At 41.4% G+C, this 22,428-nt stretch overlaps 1 protein-coding gene, 2 long non-coding RNA genes and 1 other non-coding gene across 5 annotated transcripts in view; 3 read left to right on the top strand and 1 right to left on the bottom strand.

Annotated features, from left to right (window-relative positions):
- LOC123333167 overlaps window positions 1-3,150 on the top strand; it is a 46,236-nt gene extending 43,086 nt beyond the window's left edge. Inside the window, exon 3 of the long non-coding RNA XR_006550322.2 lies at window positions 2,932-3,150. This is a non-coding gene — a long non-coding RNA (uncharacterized LOC123333167). The remainder of the gene's footprint in view (window positions 1-2,931) is intronic.
- On the bottom strand, window positions 1,033-7,030 carry LOC123333168. The gene is made up of 3 exons (XR_006550323.1): window positions 6,682-7,030; window positions 5,813-5,950; window positions 1,033-1,317 (listed from the first exon to the last, which is right to left on the bottom strand). It is a non-coding gene; the product is annotated as an uncharacterized LOC123333168 (long non-coding RNA).
- A 5,813-nt stretch (window positions 7,031-12,843) lies between these two features.
- Window positions 12,844-22,428, top strand: part of DCBLD2 (discoidin, CUB and LCCL domain containing 2) — an 84,384-nt gene continuing 74,799 nt past the window's right edge. The window contains exon 1 of one of the 2 annotated variants that reach the window (XM_044940790.2): window positions 12,844-13,500. In XM_044940790.2, the coding sequence (XP_044796725.2) occupies window positions 13,284-13,500 (217 nt within the window). In that variant the 5' untranslated portion in view covers window positions 12,844-13,283. The remainder of the gene's footprint in view (window positions 13,501-22,428) is intronic. The other variant, XM_006047802.4, reaches the window with a different exon arrangement.
- TRNAE-UUC lies at window positions 20,426-20,498 on the top strand. The gene has a single exon. It is a non-coding gene; the product is annotated as a tRNA-Glu (tRNA).

Raw genomic sequence — 22,428 nt, 5'->3', positions numbered from 1 at the left:
ATTCTTTTAATATCATTTTAACATCATTTTGAGGAGGGAATAAACATTTGTGGTCAATCTATCATTTTTAACTGGAAATTAATCTCTCAGATTCTTTGATCTCTGGTGGGATTCAGCAAAGATGAAGAATGCCAGTACATTCTCTGAACCCCAAATTCAATGCTATACAATTCCAGGACCTGGGCTTGTGCACTTATCAAAATTTTCAAGACAAAAATTTTATGAGCTTTTAGAAAATACAAGAGGTAATATGGACATCTCCTAGCATGGTTTTCAAAATAACCATTTGTATCAAATGATAATTTTGTAACACAAAAAATGCACTTTTATTAGGTATTCATTGCCCGTTGGTAGCAGGTTTTGTAAAACATCTAGGTTACTGAGTGACATAAGCATTTCTCAGAATAACATGGAGGCAGTGTGGTTAAGCTGAAAAAACATGATCATTGCTCATGTGAGGCAGGCCTGGAATCTCAACCCTGCTGAGTCCTTTCTTAATCACTGAACCAGTGTTTTCATGTGTGAATAATTAAACTTCACTGAGATGCCAGAAAACATCAGTAACATCACATGTGTCAAATACCTAGCAGAGGTAGATGTTCACTAAACCTTAGTGCCCTGCCCTTCCCCTCTGGCTACGTTCCCCACACACAGGAGGGGACCCAGCATTAGAGCATGATTCTTCAGTGGCTCAGCCTGGTCACAGACAGCCTTCTGACAAATCCTGGAGGCAGGAAAATGTGTGCAACTAATTCCTACCATGAGAAAGCTGCACCCACTGTGACAGGCGGGCTGCTCACTGGAGACAGAGGGGCCCATTAAGCAAGCACCGCATCTGACCTGTTGTTGGGGTTTAGTCACCGTCTGCAGCCTGGCTTGCTGCTTGTTGCTCCTGGTGGCTGTAAATCAACATTGTGACAGAGAGGGCATTGGGTCAACTACATTCCATTAATGGATCAAAGTGTTTTCTTTTAGACGCATAGAAAAGGAGAAGGAATATGGAAGATATACAGCTTGGAAGGGACATAAGCTTGGCAGAAACAGACATAAAAAGAATTTTTAACTGTAAATCTGAAAAAGTCAGAGACCCAAATGAACTCAAACTGCCTGGTTGTCAGAACTGAATCTTCTAGCCCAGTGGTTCTCAGTATTTTTCCCATCACTACTCAAAAGAGACCACAGGTTTCCAAGAGTGGGCTCTCAGAATCAGGTGACTTAGTTTGTACTCACCATCTCAGGAGAGCAACTCATTGATTCTGCAGTCCAGAAAATTATGTCATAATTTTTATGCAGCTTGTTTTAAATTAATTTGGAAATCTGTTAGAGAAAAAAAATGAACATTCACTGGGTAAAGTGTGGAATTCTGAGTTTCTTTACTTTTTTTTTTCAAGGATATTTTACATTCTCAAGATATCATTAGAGACAATTCATACTGTCTTCTCCTAAGTACAGTTTTCTTATCATTTATTGGCTACATGAAGGCCATGAAGATAATTTTTAAAGAAAGAAATTTAGAGGTTACTCTATCTTTCATGGATGTTAGCCACCTCTTGGATTAATTTGGTTTGGGAAAATAAAGGTGGGGATAATGTCACATGATGGAATAGAATGAAATTCACAACTATGAAAATGATTCTAGGACCAGGAAAAAAATCTAGATAGGTAAAGAAGAGCTTAAATGTTTTGTACACATAGTATACGGACATAAATGTTAGAAACTAACTTTCAGGAGAGAATATGTGATTACAGATAGGATTTGAGTATAATATTTTCTTAATTGATTTATTTATATTGTATTTTTAGTTGTGCTGGGTCTTTGAGGCTGCACACAGGCTTTCTCTAGTTGCAGTGAGTGAGGGCTACTCTTCATTTCAGAGCATGGTCTTCTCATCGCAGTGGCTTCTCTTATTGCGGAGCGCGGGCTCTAGGGCATGTGGGCTTAGGAGTTGTGGCACATGAACTTAGTTGCTCCACAGCATGTGGCATCTTCCCAGACCAGGGATCGAACCCATGTCCCCTGCATCAGCAGGCAGATTCTTATCCCCTGTGCCACCAGAGAAGTATCTGAGTGTAATATTTTAATGTATCTTTAAACACGGCTCATTTGTTCCATTTTGTTTTCCATTAGGACATAGATGGTATTAAAAGATTTTATTCTGGGCCATGCACAACTATAATTTCTCTAAACTGACAGCTGCCATAAGCATGTATGTATGGCTATCAAGAGTTGGTTAACTTGTAGAGAAGTTCAATTGAATTATATACATATTGAGTGGCTCTCTGTTGGGGGTATTATTTTGTAGGTGCTTTAATTAATTTTATGCATATGTGACATCTACCAGTATCTAGAGTGAATGGATATATTTATATTATGATAGGAAGTACTTTGTTAATCTTATTTTTGTATATGTGTATAATAACATGTGCTAAAAAGACCAAATTGAATCCTGAATTGCTTTATGTCTGGTATTTGATTTGGGGGAAATAAAATCACTTTTACTGTTTCAAATCAAACAGCTAAACAAATAGTTAAATTTTGTTATAAGGTGGAGCTGTTGTTAATATCTGAGCATCTTCCAAATGAAACCTAGGCAAATAGGAAATCCATGATTTTTTGTTACTATGTGACTTTTTGTGACAATAATTTATATCTTTTATCAAGGTCTTCTCTCACCCTCCATTTTAGTCATCAGTAGTATCAAATATACTGACTGTATTTATCAAAAAATGAATCTACATATTTTCAGACCTACAAATGGAAAGTAAACTCTGATTTAAAGGGATTACCAGTATATAATGCCAGATATATGATGAGAAAATAATTTTATTTATTCAAAATTCTGTGAGCACTAGGCATGTACTGTCCTTCAAGATTAAAAAAAGAAATTAGCCAAGCAAGGGAAATTATATTCTGCTTTTTTCCCTTCCTAGGAGTTATCTTGGTCTGCAATCAATCCTTCAGAAAAATCCCTCACATTATCACTTTTGTGCAGTATGTTAACTAGGAGCAAAATGATAGTGTATGTCAGTCAAATGTAAAGCATGACTTCTATTGGTGTTAAAACCTGATGATTAATGCAGAAGCTCATGGCAAGTCAGGTTAATCTGAACAATATATTATTTCCTTTTAGTCTACAATCTGTCATTTCACAAACTATGGTTAATAGAATGCCCCAAATAAAAAAATCAATTTAAATGAAAATGTATATTTTGCATCTCATTTATACCTTATTGTACTGAAAGGCAGGCTAACATTAGCTAGTCTGTGAATGTGATATGAAGGAGATGATATACTTATTTGTTTTAAAAGCCTTAGGTATTCGTTTTACACACTGAATCTCTAAAGGCTTTCAATTGTTGAAAATACTGCTTCCTATTTTACTGACTTATTATATTTAAAGGATCTAAATTAAATTTGATTAAAAGATCCAAAAGGAATCGTTGAAAGAATATGCACATTAAAAACAATCTCTAATTCTATTCTCTTGAATCTTAGAAAATAAAAAGTAGAATTATTGTTATTATTATTCACTTGTCCTAATATAACAGATGTCAGCTACCTGGATGATTCCAAATCTTCTAGCTTGCAACAATCACATCGTCCTTTAATACTTAAAATAGTTCAAATATCCTGACGTACTTAGGGATGAAATCTGAGTCTCTTGTTAAGAAATGGTAAGTGGCACAGAGGGTTCGGTTTCTCCAGGCCTCTGGTTCTAGGAGTTTTCTGATTTGTCTGAATTTTTGATCTCTGCTGTCATTTCACCTCCTAAGGAAGCATCCCTCCTTTTCCATATAGAATCAATAAACTCTACAACCTGATTGTCCCCTACACAACTTGTGTGCAACTCCCTCTTTTTCAGAGTTTCACCCGGTCTAGGCTGTGACTAGAGCAAACTTAATGAAGGATTTGGGAGGAAGAGGGGTGGGAGTGGCATATGCCACAAACAATCTTAGCATTCCAATCACTGGGGAATTTGCACTGTTTCTCGCCTTTCCTCAACTCCAGCTTCCATTCAAATTGCAGGCCAGCTTTATCTCCTCTGACCTCCCCCATCTCCTTCCTGATAAGGTCCCCTCCCCCTCCAAGGTCCCATCTGCTCCTTTCACAGAACAGAACTGAAACTCCTCATCCAGCCCCTGTTTATAAGGGCACTGCTGGGCAGGATGAGGGTGTGTGAAGCAACTCCTGTAAAGCCACTCCTGCTCAGCACAAACAATGCTTTCACAGAGAGGAATTCTGTAGTCCTCAGTTTCCTCTCCCTTCTATGATAGGAAGTGATATAGGGATTAAGGACTTAGAATCTGGCTGTGAGATGAAAGGGAGCAGCAGACAATGAGAATTTGGAAGAATTGTCTAACTTTATGCATATATCCAAGAAGACCCCCTGGAGGAGGGCATGGCAACCCACTCCAGTTTTCTTGCCTGGAGAATTCCACAGATAGAGGAGCCTGGTGGGCTGCAGTCCAGAGAGTTGCAAAGAGTTGGACATGGCTGAAGCGACTTAGCATGCAAACATGCATCCTATTACTACGGACCCTATGAAGTGAAGTCGCTCAGTTGTGTCCATCTCTGCAACTCCATGGACTGTAGCCTGCCAGGCTCCTCTTCCATCTATGGGATTTTCCAGGCAAGAATACTGGAGTGGGTTGCCATTTTCTTCTCCAAGGGATCTTCCTGACCCAGGGATCAAACTCAGGTCTCCCACATTGCAGGCAGACTCTTCACCTTCTGAGCCACCAGGGAATCCCATGGACCCTATAGGAAATGCAAATTAGAAAAGAATCATGCAAAAATTTGGAGCAGAAGCTCCAGATGAAGTGGTGAGGTGTTTAAGAATCTGCCTGCCGATCCAGGAGATGTAAGCGAAGATGGTTCGATCCCTGGCTCAGGAAGATCCCCTGGAGAAGGAAATGGCAACATGCTCCGATATTCTTGCCTGGGAAATCCCATGGACAGAGGAGCTTTGGCACGTTATAGTCCATGGGGTCACAAAGAGTCGGACACAACTGAGCACTCACCCAGACAGATGCATATACTGAGATCTAAATATCTTCTGTTCCAGACAAGGAAACTGATACCTAAAGAGGCCAGGAGCCTTGCTGGAGGCTAGACAGCACTTTTCAGTTGGATAGAACTATCTGGTTATCGTTGTCCATGAGCTCATGAAACAACTCAATTTCTCAGAAGCCAAACAGCATTTCATCTTTGTCTATTTAATTCTGGGCTGCGTTGCCAGCCAAGGTCCCAGAGGAAAGAATTCAGGGGGAGGCGTGCAGCTACTACATACCTAAATCATATTATTGCCAGTACTCTGGTATGTTCACTCTTCAATTTTCACTTCTCTGCTAACCATGCATGTGTAATTAATTCTCTAATTTCTAGGCATGATATTGATCTTATGGAGGTCAGTGTGCACACAAATCCTTTGCAGCTTCCATTAGAGATAAAATACCAAGCTGAAGCCTTCTTCTTTTGACCCCCAAGAAAGTGAATTGGTTAAATTTCTTATGTTCCTAGAAAAACCAAGGAGGGTAGGGTGGGGAAAGAGAGAGATGCTTGTAATAGAGGAAGAGGAAAATGGAAAATTATCATGGTTAATCATGTTGCTGAAATAGGACAAGAAAAAATATTTAACCTCTTTATCTACCAGTAGAAATTCAATATCTTCTATAATAAATTAGGTTCCCAACACTTATATTTGCTATAACAAATAAATACCTAAAGAAATAATTTATACATATTAAGGAAATTGGAGCAATAAACCTGAGTGCTACATTTGACGGACAAGACTCACTGAAAGAAACTTACAGGAGAGGGAGAAAAATGTATCCAAACCACTTCCTTCTGTGGAAATGAAGAAAGTCTCCTCAGCAGAATTCAGACATTTAGCAACCATCTTGGTTGTAAACATTTGTCCAAACAGTCAACAGGACAAAGAAAATGCTCCTGTGAAAACAGTAACCAGATCTTAGGGCTCTGGTCTTTGAAGTTTGAAATATTTCCCTAGAACTGCCACATTCTCTTTCTCCCATTCCTCTAGAAGATCACAAAAGTAAATTCTCGTTTGTTCTCTCTTTCTGTTATCCTGCCAAAAATACACATTCGCTGATAAAACCCACCAGTGATTCATTACATATCATCATCCCAAGGTTTCCAGTATAAATGCCATATTAAATGAGCCTCTTCTGTTTTATTAATGCATAACAGACATTTAATAGCAATGATGATGCCAAGGATTCTTACTGTATCATACCATTAAAACCCAGATGTTCTGGTACAGTCAGAAGCAAATACACCAGCCCCCAGCTTCTTTTCCTCCATCTTATTTCCTTAGAAGTGGCTGATCTGGGATTCATTTGAAAGCAGAAATAGTGGTATGTTACCTCTCTTTTCATATTTCTCCTTTTCTCTACAGGTCAATTTCATTTTCACTATTCCTCCACTTATCAATTAAGGAAGAAAGAATGAGAGGAACAGAGAGAGGACAAAAAAAGGGAGTAAGGTCTTGGAATTAAAATTTAAGGTGAGACTCTACTTATTTTTAAATTTATTAACATGGATTAAACAAACATACATCTATTAAAATGATATATATTTCAGTTTTCTTATATTTCATATACAACTACCCCATGTATGCCTTTTCCCAGAGCCTTCATCCAAAGTATTCATTCACTTACCAGTCCATGAACAGAATCCTCTGTGACTGCTACAAGTCCTAGTGCATTGTCAGTGAGCTCCTGTGTCGTGAAGGCATTAATTACTCAGTATGTGTTTTCTATGTTGGTCTTGTCCCCATGGGAACCCCTAAAGTACATGCCTTTTTGAGACACTGTAGGAAGGAGCTTGGACCAGGGTCTCCTTTGTGGAAGCACTTTAGCTTCCAGGGGTTGCTCAGATGATGGCCCTCCTCCAGAACCATCCACTCTGGGTCCTGCTTGGAATCCTCAGTTCTAATCTAGCCCAGCCATCTGAGTCATGTGTGTTAATAGTCCTGGACAAGTAATGCCTCAGCAGATGTCAACCCCCCACCCCCACCCCCACACACGCCAAGCCCCAGAGACGAGGAAGATGACAAAATTGGCCTGAGTAACAGACAGGCAGTGAGAAACCTCATATAAATTAGAATTCTACCCTCCCCAGGCATTGTCCTAGAAATGAGTATCTGTTATACACTACTGGTGTGAGGTATTCCAAGATTCTGGCCCTCTCAGTGTGGTCTTTTGTGGTCATTTTTGCAACTTAGTAGAATAGCAATGATCAGAAGTGAGGAGAGAACAGAGGCAGAAAGAATTTCTACCTACTTGCTCTACTTACAGTTCCCTCATTCAGACAGTAATGGGGCCTCCACAGATGTTCTTCAGCCAGAGTTCTGTACTCTGTATTTCCTGAATCCCAGGAAATGGAAGCATAAGAATACATACTGAAGTTGTTCAATGATCTCAGTCATCAAGATATTTTGATTTCACCTCTCTCTATATAACTCTAAGTTGCTCCTTTCCCCCTCATCCCCTTCCTGCCATTGACCTCAGTTAGAAGCTCTTTAGCTCTCTATTCTCCACTTTTAATAACCCTTTAAAATTCCAAATAGTCTGTAAAACAGGGATGAAAAAAAGAGATGAAGAATGTAAGTGCTCCTACCTCTTGTGCTAGGTATATGTAGGTATGTGTTGCCAGGATCTTTTCATCCTATGATAACAAGGAGTCGAGGCACCTACAGCCCAGCTTCCCTGTTCCAGGAAGGCTTCTCTAACCTGTTAGGTCACAGAGGAAGACTCTGCCTCTGGTGCAGCTCTGCATAGTCAATAGAACACCATCCTGAGATTCATAAAATCTTGCTCTGTCCACCACCTCTGTGACCTCAAGGTTATCTCTCAATGCCTGATGAAAGGAGTTGTCCAACAAACAAGACGGGCTGTCTCAGAGAGAACGGCAGTACCTGGAAGTCTTAGCACATAACTGATTGCCTGTCACATCAGTACATATTCAACTGTCCCCGTACTGAACTCATAGCCTTGTCTTCTACATTCTCATCCAACCAGTTTCCCTTGCTGTGTGATAGGCACTGCCTTCTACTTAGAAACCTGAGCATCTTCTTCAACTCCTCCTTACTCACCATATCAAGGCAGTAAAACATTCATAAACATTCCTTGGAAAGTCTCCCCTTTCCAAGCCCGCTGGAATTGCTGTTCAGACACACCATCACTCCCTTTAACTACACAGATCACGGGGCCAGTCTCTGTACTGGCTCTTCCTGTCTCCACAGTCTCTCTTCCTCCAGTCCATTCCTCACCTACCTATCCAGTTGAGCTTTCTAAAGCAAAGATTTGATAATGTCACTCTTTCTTAGAATCCTTCAGTTGCTTCTCAATACTACAGAATAAAATTCTGACTTCTTCAGTTCAGTTCAGTTCAGTTCAGTCGCTCAGTCGTGTCCGACTCTTTGCAATGCCAGGCTTCCTTGTCCATCACCAACTCCTGGAGCCTGTTCAAACTCATGTCCATCAAGTCGGTGATGCCATCCAACCATCTCATTCTCTTGTAGATCTTGTCCCTACCCACTTTTCCACACTAGTCTCCAGTTGCTCCCACTAAGTCAGCAGTAGTTAACCCCATTCAGCTCCATCGATGCATTCGCCATGGGGTCTGTGGGCCAGCCTACTTTACAGCTGGCCTGAGACCACCTTCCTCACTTTGTCTTCTCATTCAGGACTTGGTAGAGGTTCATCCTTGCCATGACGGGTTCCTTGAACTCCTTCCATTTGATATTGGGTCATCAGTCCATACTTCCAACATGGCACTGATAGCAACAAATTTCTTTATATGTTTGCCTCCCCCATACAATGTTGGCTCCTTTGACTGAACTTTGTTTGCTCACTGTCCACGTTAGGCCGTAAGCACAGTCAGGTTTTATAGGCATTCAATAAATGCTAATTGAATAAAAACTGGTGGAAGGGTTTAGTGTATGAGGGGTTAGCAGGGGAATTGAAAAAGATGATCTCCAAAGTCCTTTTGAATTCTCAGATTTTCATTTGAGGATGTCAGTCCCTTCCATAGTTTTCAAATCACATCCACTTATGACCCTCACCCATAACTTCAAGGTATTCCTCAACCTGAGCTTTAGACTAAAATGTTAACCTGCCTGTTATATAAAATCATGTACTAGCTGAGTAAACATCCCAAGTTCAGTATGTCCAGAATTTTTATTTATTTATTTATTGCTGTACTGGGTCTTTGATGCTGCACGCAGGCTTTCTCTAGTTTCAGCAAGCTGGGGCTACTCTCCAGTTGCAATGCACGGGCTTCTAATTGTGGTGGCCTCTCTTGTTATGGAGCACAGGCTCTAGGTCGGCAGTCTTCAGTAGCTGAGGCACACAGGCTCCGTGGTCTCACACAGGCTTAGTTGTTCTGAGGCATATGGAATTTTCCTGGACCAAGGATTGAACCCATGTCCCCTGCATTGGCATGTGGATTCTTAAACACTGGACCACAATGGACGTCCAGTATGTCCAAAACTGACTCGCTCTCTCATACAACCTAATCCACCTTTCCAGTTTTTTAATGACACCATCCGTCTTTAGGGTCCCATGTTAAAAACATCCCAGTTAGTCAGTTCAGTAAGGCAGTCATGTCCGACTCTTTGTGACCCCATGGACTGCAGCATGCCAGGATTCCCTGTCCATTACCAACTCCTGGAGCAGTTTACTCAAACTCATGTCCATTGAGTCGGTGATGCCGTCCAATCATCTCATCCTCTGTTATCCCTTTCTCCTCCCGCCTTCAATATTTCCCAGCATCAGGGTCTTTTTAAATGAGTCAGTTATTCGCACGGGTGGCCAAGGTATTGGAGTTTCAGCTTCAGCATCTGTCCTTCCAATGAATATTCAGGACTGATTTCCTTTAGGGTGGACTGGTTGGATCTCCTTGCAGTCCAAGGGACTCTTAAGAGTCTTCTCTGACACCACAGTTCAAAAGCATTAATTCTTTGGCATTCAGTTTTCTTTACAGTCCAACTCGCACATCCATACATGACTACTGGAAAAACCATAGCTTTGACTAGGGACCTTTGTTGGTAAAGTAACATCTCTGCTTTTTAATATGCCGTCTAGGTTGGTCATAACTTTTCTTCCAAGGAGCAAGGGCGTTTTAGTTTCATGGCTGCAGTCACCATCTGCAGTGATCTTGGAGCCTTAAAAAATAAAGTCTGTCACTGTTTCCACTGTTTCCCCATCTATTTGCCATGAAGTGATGGGACCAGATGCCATGATCTTAGTTTTCTGAATGTTGAGCTTTAAGCCAACTTTTTCACTCTCCTCTTTCACTTTCATCAAGAGGCTCTTTATTTCTTCTTTGCTTTCTGCCATAAGGGTGGTATCATCTGCATTTCTGAAGTTATTGATATTTCTCCCAACAATCTTGATTCCAGCTTATGCTTCATCCAGCCCAGCGTTTCTCATGACATACTCTGCATATAAGTTAAATAAGCAGGGTGACAATATACAGCCTTGATGTACTCCTTTCCCTGTTTGGAACCAGTCCAGTCCCTATTTGGAACCAGTCCAGTCCCTATTTGGACTGTTCCATGTCCAGTTCTAACTGTTGCTTCCTGTTGCTTCCTGACCTGCATACAAATTTCTCAAAAGGCAAGTCAGGTGGTCTGGTAGTCCCATCTCTTTCAGAATTTTCCACAGTTTATTGTGATCCACACAGTCAAAGGCTTTGGCATAGTCAATAAAGCAGAAGCAGATGTTTTTCTGGAGCTCTCTTGCGTTTTCAATGATCCAATGGATGTTGGCAATTTGATCTCTGGTTTGTCTGCCTTTTCTAAATCCAGCTTGAACATCTGGAAGTTCATGGTTCACATACTGTTGAGGCCTGGCTTGGAGAATTTTGAGCATTACTTTACTAGTGTGTGAGATGAGTACAATTGTGCAGTAGTTTGAGCATTCTTTGGCATCGCCTTTCTTTGGGGCTGAAAGGAAAACTGACCTTTTCCAGTCCTGTGGCCACTGCTGAGTTTTTCAAATTTGAAGCATATCGAGTGCAGCACTTTCCCAGCACCATCTTTCAGGATTTGAAATAGCTCAACTGGAATTCCATCACCTCCACTAGCTTTGTTTGTAGTGATGCTTCCTAAGGCCCATTTGACTTCAAATTTCAGGATGTCTGGCTCTAGGTTAGTGATCACACCTTCGTGATTATCTGGGTTGTGAAGATCTATTTTGTATAGTTCTGTGTATTCTTGCCACCTCTTCTTAATATCTTCTGCTTCTGTTAGGTCCATACCATTTTTGTCCTTTATTGTGCCCATCTTGCATGCAATGATCAGGCAAATTTGGCCTTGGAGTACCGAATATAGCAGGGCAAAGGCTAACAGAGTTTTGCCAAGAGAATGCACTGGTCATAGTAAACACCTTCTTCCAACAACACAAGAGAAGACTCTACACATGGACACAACCAGATGGTCAACACCGAAATCAAGAAGATTGATTATATTCTTTGCAGCCAAAGATGGGAAGCTCTACGCAGTCAGCAAGAACAAGACTGGGAGCCGACTGTGGCTGAGATCATGAACTCCTTATTGCCAAATTCAGACTTAAATTGAAAAAAGTAGGGAAAACCACTAGACCATTCAGGTATGACCTAAATCAAATCCCTTATGGCTATACAGTGAAAGTGACAAATAGATTCAAGGGATTAGCTCTGATGGAGTGCCTGAAGAGCTATGGACGGAGGTTTGTGACACTCTACAGGAGGCGGTAATTAACACCATTCCCAAGAGGAAGAAATGCAAAAAGGCAAAATGGTTGTCTGAGGAGGCCTTACAGAAAGCTGAGGAAAAAAAGAGAAGCAAAAGGCAAAGGGGAAAAGGAAAGATATACCCATCTGAATGCAGAGTTCCAAAGAAAAGTGAGGAGAGATAAGAAAAACATCCTAAATGGCATCTTTCTCCTAAAACCAGTTCTGCCTAGTCCTTTGCTTTCCCCTTTTCCAAAGCCTGTTCTTTTTTTTTTTTTTTTTTTCTTTTGGTTACTCCATCTTCTTACAGCCTCCATCTGATTACTCGAGACTCTAGTTAGTATTTATTTTATTCTGACTTTCGTGATGCATTTCCATCTCTGCCCAACACAAGATCTTGGAAGATTTCTGTATTATGACTGCAAATCCCACAACTTGTACGTTTGCAGGTACACGGCAGGTGACCAACAAGTCTTGGTAGAATGGCTTAGTGAATGTTAGGAAGTCAGGTTTAAATTGCTTTAGGGGCATGGATCTTGTCATATACTTTTTTTTCCCCGGCCATCCTCCGGCCCATTAACATAGTAAAAGGCATAGGAGACAGTAAATACATACATATCTTACACTGAACACTGTATCTGTTATTGTAACTGGGAGTTGCTGCAACAACTGGATGTAATTTTAATTAAAAAAAAAAATGCTCTGCTATTGAGGAAAAAAAAAGTCTCTCAGACTCAGCTCCCAGCTAAAATCATCCAGAATCCAGGTTTCCCACCCCTTCCAGTGGCCTGATGTGCGACGTGGGAGGAGCAATGAGCAAGTTGGGCCAGAGCAGCAGGGAGAGCGGGCTAGGGGAAGTCCCGGAAGTCATTGACCAGAGCAAGCAACCGCCTCTCCGGGATCAGCTTGGGCTGAAGTCCCAACAATAACAGGCGCGCGGGCCGGGCGGGGGCTGTAGGGGGCTAGAGTTTGGGGGCGGAACCCGTTTTGGGGGAGGCGGGTGGGACGCTTCCCAAGGCCGCAGGGGATTGGAGGAGAGAGATGAGGGGCGGTGGAGATCGAGGAGTGGGCCGGAGAGCTAACGGGTCGACCGAGGCGAACGAGTGTTGATTGGGTGGCACAGAGGGAGACGGACCAGAGCTGCCCGGGGATTGGCCGGAGCGGGCTGTGAAGGCGTGGCCAGCACGCGCGAGAGGGAGCGCGAGGGAGCGGGCGGCCGGCCTGCCTGCCAGCCAGCCCGAGCCCAGGACGAGCGCGGTGGGCAGGGGTCGGATTGCTGAACGCGGCTCTGGAGGCGCGTCGCCCCAGCTGTCCTCCGCGGCTCGAGCACCCCATTTCTTTCCCTCCCCTCCCTAGCGCTCCGGCCTGGGGTCCCGGGGAGGGCAGCGGAGGGAAGGGACGAAGAAGAAGGTTTCGCGGAGTGCGGGCGGCGTGGGGCGAAGCGCGCGCTGCCTCTTGCTCTCCCGCCGCTGCCTTTGCCTCCTCGCCCGGTGCCGCGGCCCCGGGGCGGCCGCACTATGCAGGCGGACTGCCGGCCGCCGCGATGGCGAGCCGGGCGGTGGTGAGAGCCGGGCACAGCCCTCAACGTTTCCTAGTCCGGGCCGCGGTCGCCGCCCCCGCCCGGGCCGCGCTCTCCCTCTCCCGCTCCTACCCCCTCCCTTTTCGCTCCAACTCCTCCTCCACCTCCTTCCCCAGGCCTCTGTTCCTCCTCCTCTTACTTATCCTGCTCCTGCTGCTCGAGGACGCCGGAGCCCAGCAAGGTGAGTTCTTCCCAAGGAGTGCGCTGCGCGCGGGGCCCCGGGGGCCGTGGGGACGCCGTGGGAGCCTCTGGGGCGCAGGGTGTCCGGATCATTACGGAATCTGCAGACGCGCAGGGTAGTTGTGGTGCGCTTCGGTGCCTGGCCAGACCTGGTCCCGCACTCGCTGGGTTGAATTGCAAAGCTTGGCTGTCTTTTTTCCCCCAAGTTGGCGAGGCTTTACTTTTGGGGGAGCCCTTTCATTTTTTTTGAAAAGAGGGAAGTGAGACCTTGCTATGAAGACCTCCTTTGGGCATTGGATTGTTCTGGGGAAAGTATTTGAGAGGAAAAGGAGAAGTTTTGGAGATGCGCTGTCTAATGTTAAGCTAAGTGGATGGATGAACAGAGTAAAGCGGCCAGGTAATTGAATAGCGTCTTAAATCCATTGAAGGGAGTTGACGACGATTATCTTTTGTGAATGTGTCAAGTTCAAAATCGAATAGAGTTTATTCTGGTTATCTTTGAGTCTTGGATTTAGAACATGCCCTTTGCAATCCCTGCCTATTCAGGATGGTGGTCTAGATAGATTGTTTGGGTCAGACTCTGCGTCTGGGACCTCTATTGCCCAGACGGAGAGATCCGTATTAAATGGGTAAGCCCTTACAGAAAGTGACAAAACTTCTTTCCTACTACAATCCTTCGAGAACCTATTCCAGAGCGTAAAAAGCTATTTACTTAATAATCATAGTTGAAAGAGAATGCTGGACTGATTTCTTCCCCTTTTTAGTACTTTATTCAGGCATTGAACAGCAATTTTGAAAACAATTTGACATCAAATTATTGAACACATTTCTCCATTGAATTTCCATTGTATTACAGTGAGAGAGATAACTGGATTGTTACTTAACACTTGGAGGAGGTTTGTTTGTTTTTAGGTTGATCTCCACGTTTAAATCCAGCTTAATGTTGCTTTCATGTAGTTTTCAGTAGAGTATGGAATCATGGTCTTAAGCAGGTCATTGTGAAAATGCTAAAACTTTGACAGGCATGTGGAAATATAATGTAAATGGAAACAATGTATTTGGTAAACTGACCTCTTTCAGCTCTAGGCAGCATTCAGGTTTCAGTTAGATCATCTTCTTAATCGAATTCTTGAACATCAGCACTTAATAAATTACAGTGAAATTCCTTTCCTTCATTAAAGTTTTAGAACCTATGCTTCTATTTTCCTCCTGGTAGAAAGAAAAAGCAAAACAGGATTATATTAACATATGGCTAACACTGATTGAATGGGTCTTATTTTGTGACAACCCTTAGTGATTTACATCTATTAACTCATTTAATCCTCACCACAGCCCTCTAAGTTAAGTATTGTTATCCCATTTCAAACATAAGGAAACTGAGACACCCATAAAATAAGTTATGTTTATACAAAGTATAGCTACATAAGCAGGATACTCTGACCACTTTTGCTTATTTCAGAATCTGAAAGTGTTTGTCATGTTTTAAAAAAAAGATATTTGAATAGTTTATAACTGATTAAATGTCTCCTCTGCAAATGAGACAATTGCCTTGTTTTTAGAGTTTCTCAAGCCTGGCCTAATTAAACATGCAACATTACCTTTTTTTTTTTTTAATTTTAGTTTTTACCAAGCATTTTAACAACTAGGGTATCTGATTCTCTTTCACAGTGTCATGTTATATATAAAAACATCTGTATAGATTAACACAAATAGAAATGATCCTGATAATTTAAAAGGCCTGATTTCTAGTTCTCCCAAGTTGATTGGGTAAATTTTGTAAAATCACTTAATTTGTTTGTACCTCAGTTTTCTACATCAGTGATATGAGTATATACCTGTTTCTTAGCTTGATGAAAATGAAATGCTAGTACCTAGGAGTCTGGCAAAGGGTAAAGTACAAACAGCTATAACTGATTATCATTGTTAATCATGAGCTTACTAAATTGATAAAGTAAGGGTCATTTAGGTATACATCACCTGAAAACCCAGAAATTGTATGGCATTTGAATTCCCCAATTTTTAAAAAATTGTATTTCTTACTCAGTGGATCCGGATGCAGTCTGTGATGCCGTCCGTGTTACTGGACTTAACAGATGTGCTTTAGGGTCCACTGGGATTCTTCACATAACCTGGAAGGAAGTCTGACTTTGAAATGAGAAGCAGTGCTTTAAGATGCTTATAGAATTTTTTCTAATGGGGATGTCTACTATATTGTAATGTTAAGTTACAAGCTGGAGTTTTTACTCTATCAGAAGTCTTTATAATAAGATTGGAAGGAGATAATAAAATGATAAAAGTTGTCTTTCGATGGTAGAGTTGTAAGTAATTTCTTTATGCATTTTCCAGTATTCTGCAAATTGCAATAAAAGTAAGCTGTGAGAAAGTGTTTTGTGATATACAGATTTTTTTTTTTCTTTAGCCATCCTAGGTAGAAATGCATTTAATATGTATTTTGAGGTAGAAATGTATTTCAGGATTTTTCTCTTTTAATCTTTCAGACCTCATTTTGAAGTGGAAGATGCTACACTCATTCCAGTTAATGCCACACATTAATGCCATTCTTCAGCAGATTTTCTGCTGACCAAATGTTTTTTTCTTTTTATTTGGTCTAGAATAAAATTTGTCATTGGTCTGAAAACTTGTCAGCCTTTCACAACAGAGATGTATTTAATCTTACTTCATTAATATATTTGTAAATTCTGTTTATTCACATCTGTTTGACTATGATGCTGTTTTAGACATGGCTTATATTTGTGTGTCTTGAGTTCTGAGTTTGATATTAAGTTCACCTTCAAAGTCTTTCTTGTTTTTATCGAAAGCATTATTTACCTGTAAAGTGTATGTCTCTCTAAAAAACTTAAATTGGTGGAACTTATGCTGATTGCCTATTTGTTACTGTAATAAATTTACTTAATAGGAAGTTGCGGGTGAATGAATTTATGTCTTTGGTTTACATTATGACTCTAGGAATTTGTGTCGCCTCATCTCAAAAGCTCAGCTTCCTCATTTGCGTCATGGAAGGTTTGCCTACCTTCTGGGTTAGAATTTTTTTCTTTTTGGCTGTGCTGAGCCTTCATTGCTTTTGTGCAGCTTTCTGTAGTTGCGGTGCATGGGCTTCTCTTTGCGGTGGCTTCTCTTACTGTGGAGCACAGGCTCTAGGGGGCTCGGGCTTCAGTAGTTGTGGCACACACACCTAGTTGCTCCACAGACCAGGCAGGGATTGAACCCATGACCCCTGCATTGGCAGGCAGAATCTTACTCACTGCGCCACCAAGGAAGCCCGTAGATTAGAATGTTATTTGAATGTGGTAAAATATCAGGGGAATAAATTTTAAAAATCCATTGAGACTGACTTCTTTATGCCTATTAATACAAAACATTCATGAAAGTAATAATTTTTGTTAGCTAATTTAATAAATCTGTCAAATCAGATTCTTTTTTTAAAAAGAATCATTCAGTTTCACAATGATTTTTGAACTAATGTGTGAAAAAAACGTACAGTCTGTCAGGTAGTGCCTTTATTTGCTTGTGATGCATGGAAATAGCTTTTGAGCGGTATCTGTGAATTGTTGGAAATGAACACGTCCCAGTGCAAAGAACATTTATAATTATTGCTAATATTGACATTAGGTTAATTTAGAATTAACCTAATTAATTATTTTTGGTTTGATGAAACATTAGGGCTCTTAAGTTCTTCCCTGGTGGCTCAAACAGTAAAGAGTCTGCCTGCAATGCAGGAGACGTAAGTTTAATACCTGTGTCTGGAAGATCCCTCGGAGGAGGTCACGGCAACCCACTCCTGTATTCTGGCCTTGAAAACTCCATAAACAGGGGAGTCTGGAGGTCTACAGTCCATGGGGTTGCAAAGAGTCAGACACAACTGAGCAACTAACACTAGGGCTCTTATATGTAGTTTTTTTCACAGGCAAAAATCAAAGCATGCTTTTTCTTCTTTATTTCTGATTAATTTTGCATAGTGGAGGTTAGAAATATAGCGCATATTCCATGTGTTAATGATCAAATTTAAAATCCATATTTTAAAAGCTTGTAAATTAAAAATTAATTGTAAAATTACAAGTTAATGATTTTTAGGTAGATTTCCCAATGTTATCAACAGAGAGGAAACTTTATTTTGTTCTGGAAATAATGAATATTTCTGTGTGAATTTTAAGTTTCATTCTAAAAGACCAACAAAATGTGTATGAGTTAAAGCGTCAGTACTAGAATTTAAAAGATAATAAATTAATTAATTTCCAAAAAGAAAGCATCAGATTATAGTATGATGAGGAAAGTCTTGATTTACATAGAGTTAGACTTTAAATATAAGACTGTACTTTACAAAATAAACCTAGGGTATGAAAGTTCAGGTGGTAATCCTAGGTATTAATTAAATGCATGCAAATAGATGGTTTTCACTTCCACTTCTTGACTAGTTGGAAGGATGTGGACTGATAACATGAAACTATGTAGATCAGAAAAAGCTTTGTAGAGGGAGTGATATTTGCTAAATGTGATTGTTGATACAGGAAGTGAGACCACTTGGCAGTTTTTCTTGTGTGGCTCACAGATTCAGTTTATTTTATAACAACCTTATGGCCTTAGCACTTTATTTATTTTAAAAATATCATACAGATAACAATTATATAACAATTACTCAAAACCAAAAACTTAACTAATAATTACTAATCTATCAATTTATAATGTTTGTTGGGCTAACTTTGTGGCTTAGCTGGTAAAGAATCCACCTGCAGTGCAGGAGACTGGGGTTCAATCCCTGGGTTGGGAAGATCCCCTGGAGAAGGGAAAGGCTACCCACTCCTTTCCCTGGAGTATACTCCTTTCCCAGTATTCTGGCCTGGAGAATTCCATGAACTGTATAGTTCATGGGGTCACAAAGAGTCGGACATGATTGAGCGACTTTCACTTCACTTTACTTCATCTTCCTTTCTAGTCCATATTCACACACCTACATAATCTTATGTGGTTGCAATCTTAGTAGTGTGGTGTTATGTTCTGCAAATGTACATGTTAAAATTAATATAGGCTGATTTAGTAAACAGAAGGCTACTTTGAAAATGTGGCAAGACAAAAATTTTGAAATTAAAAATTTTTTCACAGGACATTTATTCTTTATGAAGTAATTACTATATTGTTCAAACACTGCTATTACGTTATTTTCTTTAATCCATTTGATTAAATTCTTCATTTACAATAGGATCTTTAAGAAAGTATGTCAGTTCAAATGATTAGTTTAGAAACCCACATAATGCTAATTTTCCAGGTCCTTATGTGGATTGAATCAGTATATTCTGTAAGTACAAAAAAATACAAATAGTCACATAAACTAGAATTTAATGAATGCCAGTGTCCACTGAAGCAGACGGATAATGGAATGATCTTAACAGGCTGCTAAAGCATCGCCTGCTAGATCCACCTGCACTCTGAAGGTGCGTAGTTGGAAGAAGATCTTTGGCTAGCTGCTTGAGTTACTGGAAAGACCCCAAGATGCACAGTCCCTCAACTGCTTTCTAAGGAGAGGAGGCTCAGCGTTCCTTGCTTCTGTGGAGTACAGTTTCTGGGAGTTTGCAGTCAGAACTTAATTGCTTAGGATCAACTCTCAGCATGAGAGAGTTCCAACTATAAACTCCCAGGGTGTGTGCACATATGTTAACACAGCCCCAAGATAGTTATGAACGAGTAGAATACTGTCATTGTCTTCAGGGATCCTGCAGTCTAGTTGGGGTAATAATCATCTTCCAGTTGGAGCGTGTGTGTAAATAGCCAGGGAAAGTTGCACAGTGCTGTGAGTTTGAAAAGGAGGGTAAGCTCACAGTGCCCAGAGAAGTAGGAGAAACTTTGCTGATAAAATGGTTTTAAGCAGATCAACTGTTAGGGTCAGTAGATTCCCAGTTCACAGGGATGAGTGACATTTAAGGAGTAAAGATCGCAGCATCAGAACAGCAAGGAGTCAGGAAACTTGTGAGTGTCAAAGCCAGCCCTGCTGCGGTGAGTAGCATGCCTCAGCCTCTGGCCCTGGCCCACTGCTTCCTCCGCAAGCCCCATACCCTGCACTCTTGCCCCGTATTTGGGCAAATATTTGTTGGTTCTTTTCTGAGGGCTATGGTTCTGTGCCCTGGGGCACTGCCCTCTTGGAGCTCTGTTAATACTTCCATAGTATGTCCAGCAGCCCCTTTACCACCTAAGATAAAATCTACCGTCTTCCCAGTATCTAGACTCCTGTGCTTTTATAGCGAGAGGAGTCCTTTGCGTTTTATATATATTTTTTCAGAATCTGGCCCCTCTCTTCCTTCTCTGACTTTATCTCATCCCTCATCCTTTATATATATATAGTTCTGTGTAAAACTGAGATTTTTATTCCTCTCATATGTAATTTGATCCTGTTTTACCTTGTTCTCTCTACTGATCTCTTTACATGTATCATTTTCTCTGCTTGAAGAGAAAGAGCCCCTTTCCTTATCTGCTTGGTCACCTCCTTGTTATTTAGTTGCTGAGTCATGTCCAACTCTTTGTGACCCCATGGACTGTAGCCCACCAGGCTCCTCTGTCTATGAGATTTCCCAGGCAAGAATACTGGAGTGGGTTGCCATTTACTTTTCCAGGGGATCTTCCCGATCCAGGGATTGAACCCGTGTGTCCTGCTTGGCAGGCAGACTCTTTACCATTAAGCCCCCTGGGAAGTAGTAACCTCTTATCATCCTTCAAACCTTCCTCAGTATCATCCTCTCTGAGAAGAGTTCTCTTGTCACCACATGCACTCATCTCCAGATGGTAATTTCTAGTTTTTTCTGTTCAGTCATTAATCACAATGTATATTAAATATTTATATCTGGCAGAGTTTTATTCACTTTCTAAATTCTAATACTTACCATGATGTCTGTCATTCAAAAATGTGAATTTAGGGGAACTCCCTGATGGTCCAATGGTTAGGACATGGTGCTTTCACTGCCAAGGGCCTGGGTTCAGGCCCTGGTCAGGGAACTAAAATTCCACAAACCACTCAGCCGGGCCAAAAAAAAAAAAAAAAAAGAATTCAGAACTCATTTCTGCAGTGAATTTGCTGCCCCAAGCATGTTATTCATTAGTCTCTGGGCACCTGCATGCCCTTCACACTGTTGTCCTTTGTCTGATTCCTTCAGAGCCTGGGCTTCTTAGTTCCATGGAAATAGAGCCCTTTCTTGAACCTTAACCTGCTTGCACAGGGCCTGACATTCTGCCCAGTGTTCTCCCAGCCACCCTCTTCCCAGGAGCTAGACTCTTTTGCTTTCATAATGAGAGGAGTCCCCCCTCAACTGGAACTCTGAACAAAGCCACGGCTGCTGTTTAGAGAACACTGCTGTGTTGCCCTGTCAGATAAGTTGGTCTTTAAGAGCTGTGCTAAGCCAAAATCAATGAAAGCCAGTGAGGTGCACTCCTTTGCCCTCTCATTCAGATTTTGATTTGAATAGTCACCTCCAGCTTTATAAAACTCCCTAGTTTTGGTTCTAGTTGTTGCCTGCCTCCTTTTTCTTTGCTGGCTGGAATTCCTGGAGCACATTCAGGTAGCTTCACTAATCTGGTGTCAGAGGAAAGTAATGCGAAACAGGCTGGAAAGGTCAGTGGGGACAAGATTGTGGAGGACTTCCACTGCAGGGCAGACTGAAGCGTTTGTACCTATGTGATATTAGCAGTGACATCACCCTTAGCTACCTCTGCTTCTACCCAGTCCCTTTGCCCATTTCTGGGTCACCTGTCTCAGCCCAGGCCCATCATCCCACTGATGCTTTTCCCCATGTCCTTGATAGATCCTAAACCTGGCCCACATGCCAGTTCTCACCGCTTTCTCTCTTTCCGAATAGCTCAGGGTTGCTGGAGAAAGGCATGTGACCTTTGTGACTAGATCGGCCTCAGATAAGGACCATTGGTCGAACCTCCCATGGGATTTCTGCTCAGCCACAGCATCGTGACTGACCTGCCTTGTCCTAAACCCTTGTCCTGTTCTTCATCCCTGCAAGTAAAACTACCTCCTGCCTCGCCTTTTCTTCTTCCTCAAATCATCTCTTCCACCTTGTCCAGAACCCTGCTTCATTGGGGAATATAAGTTGTGCTTTTAGTATAATTTAAACTTCCATGGTGCTTCTTAACCGTGTATCTGGAAACACAGTCAAGACGCCACTGGCTTATATATACATCTCTTCTTTCAACTGCTTGCTTTGCCTGCAGCTTACATTTCTCCTTTTTTCAGTGACCAACTAACAAGTAGACTAAATTTGTGCTGTACATTTTCTTAGTGTCTAGCACACATATTTGTTAAATGATGATTTCCTTGCAGTCTAGCTTCTGCTCTTCTGAAAGTGTCTTTTCAACTGTGAGATTTTTTTTTTTCTTTTAAACCCGAGAGGTTTCTTTGTCTTCATTATTTTTTAACTTGGATGGAGTTTGAAAGTATAGAGATGTTGGAGTCAGACATATATGGGTTTAAATATTAATACTAGGCATGTCACACTCAGTGTTTTTTTTTACTGTATAACTCACCTCTGTAGAATGCATGAGGCTGTGACCAAATCTAGGCAGTTGCTAAATTTTGGTTCAGTGAGTAAAACAACGTGTGAATGAAAATTTTGTTTCTCTTTCCCTACTCTACAGTTAAGATTTCCATTTTCAAGTGTTGGCTTTCTGTTGAGATCCAGTGCTTCTCCATCCTTCTGGCCCGTCTTCCCATTTTCCCTACACTTACTGTATAGGAAAGTTCCGCCCCTAGCTTAGTGAAGGGGTCAGGCCGTGTGGTGAAGAAGTGTGACAGCAGGGCGTGACTGTTCATGTGAAATGTCCTTACTTGGCCTCCAGCCCACCGAGACCTTAATACAGGTTTTGGCCCCTTGCTTTTGGCCTCCCCTTTCTCCAACTTCCTACCTGTTGATAGACTTCAACT

The sequence above is a fragment of the Bubalus bubalis genome, chromosome 1, assembly GCF_019923935.1.
Source record: "Bubalus bubalis isolate 160015118507 breed Murrah chromosome 1, NDDB_SH_1, whole genome shotgun sequence".
Lineage (NCBI taxonomy): Eukaryota > Metazoa > Chordata > Mammalia > Artiodactyla > Bovidae > Bubalus > Bubalus bubalis.
The sequence above is the reverse complement of the archived record's forward strand: the minus strand, read 5'-3'. Positions and strand labels throughout refer to the sequence as shown.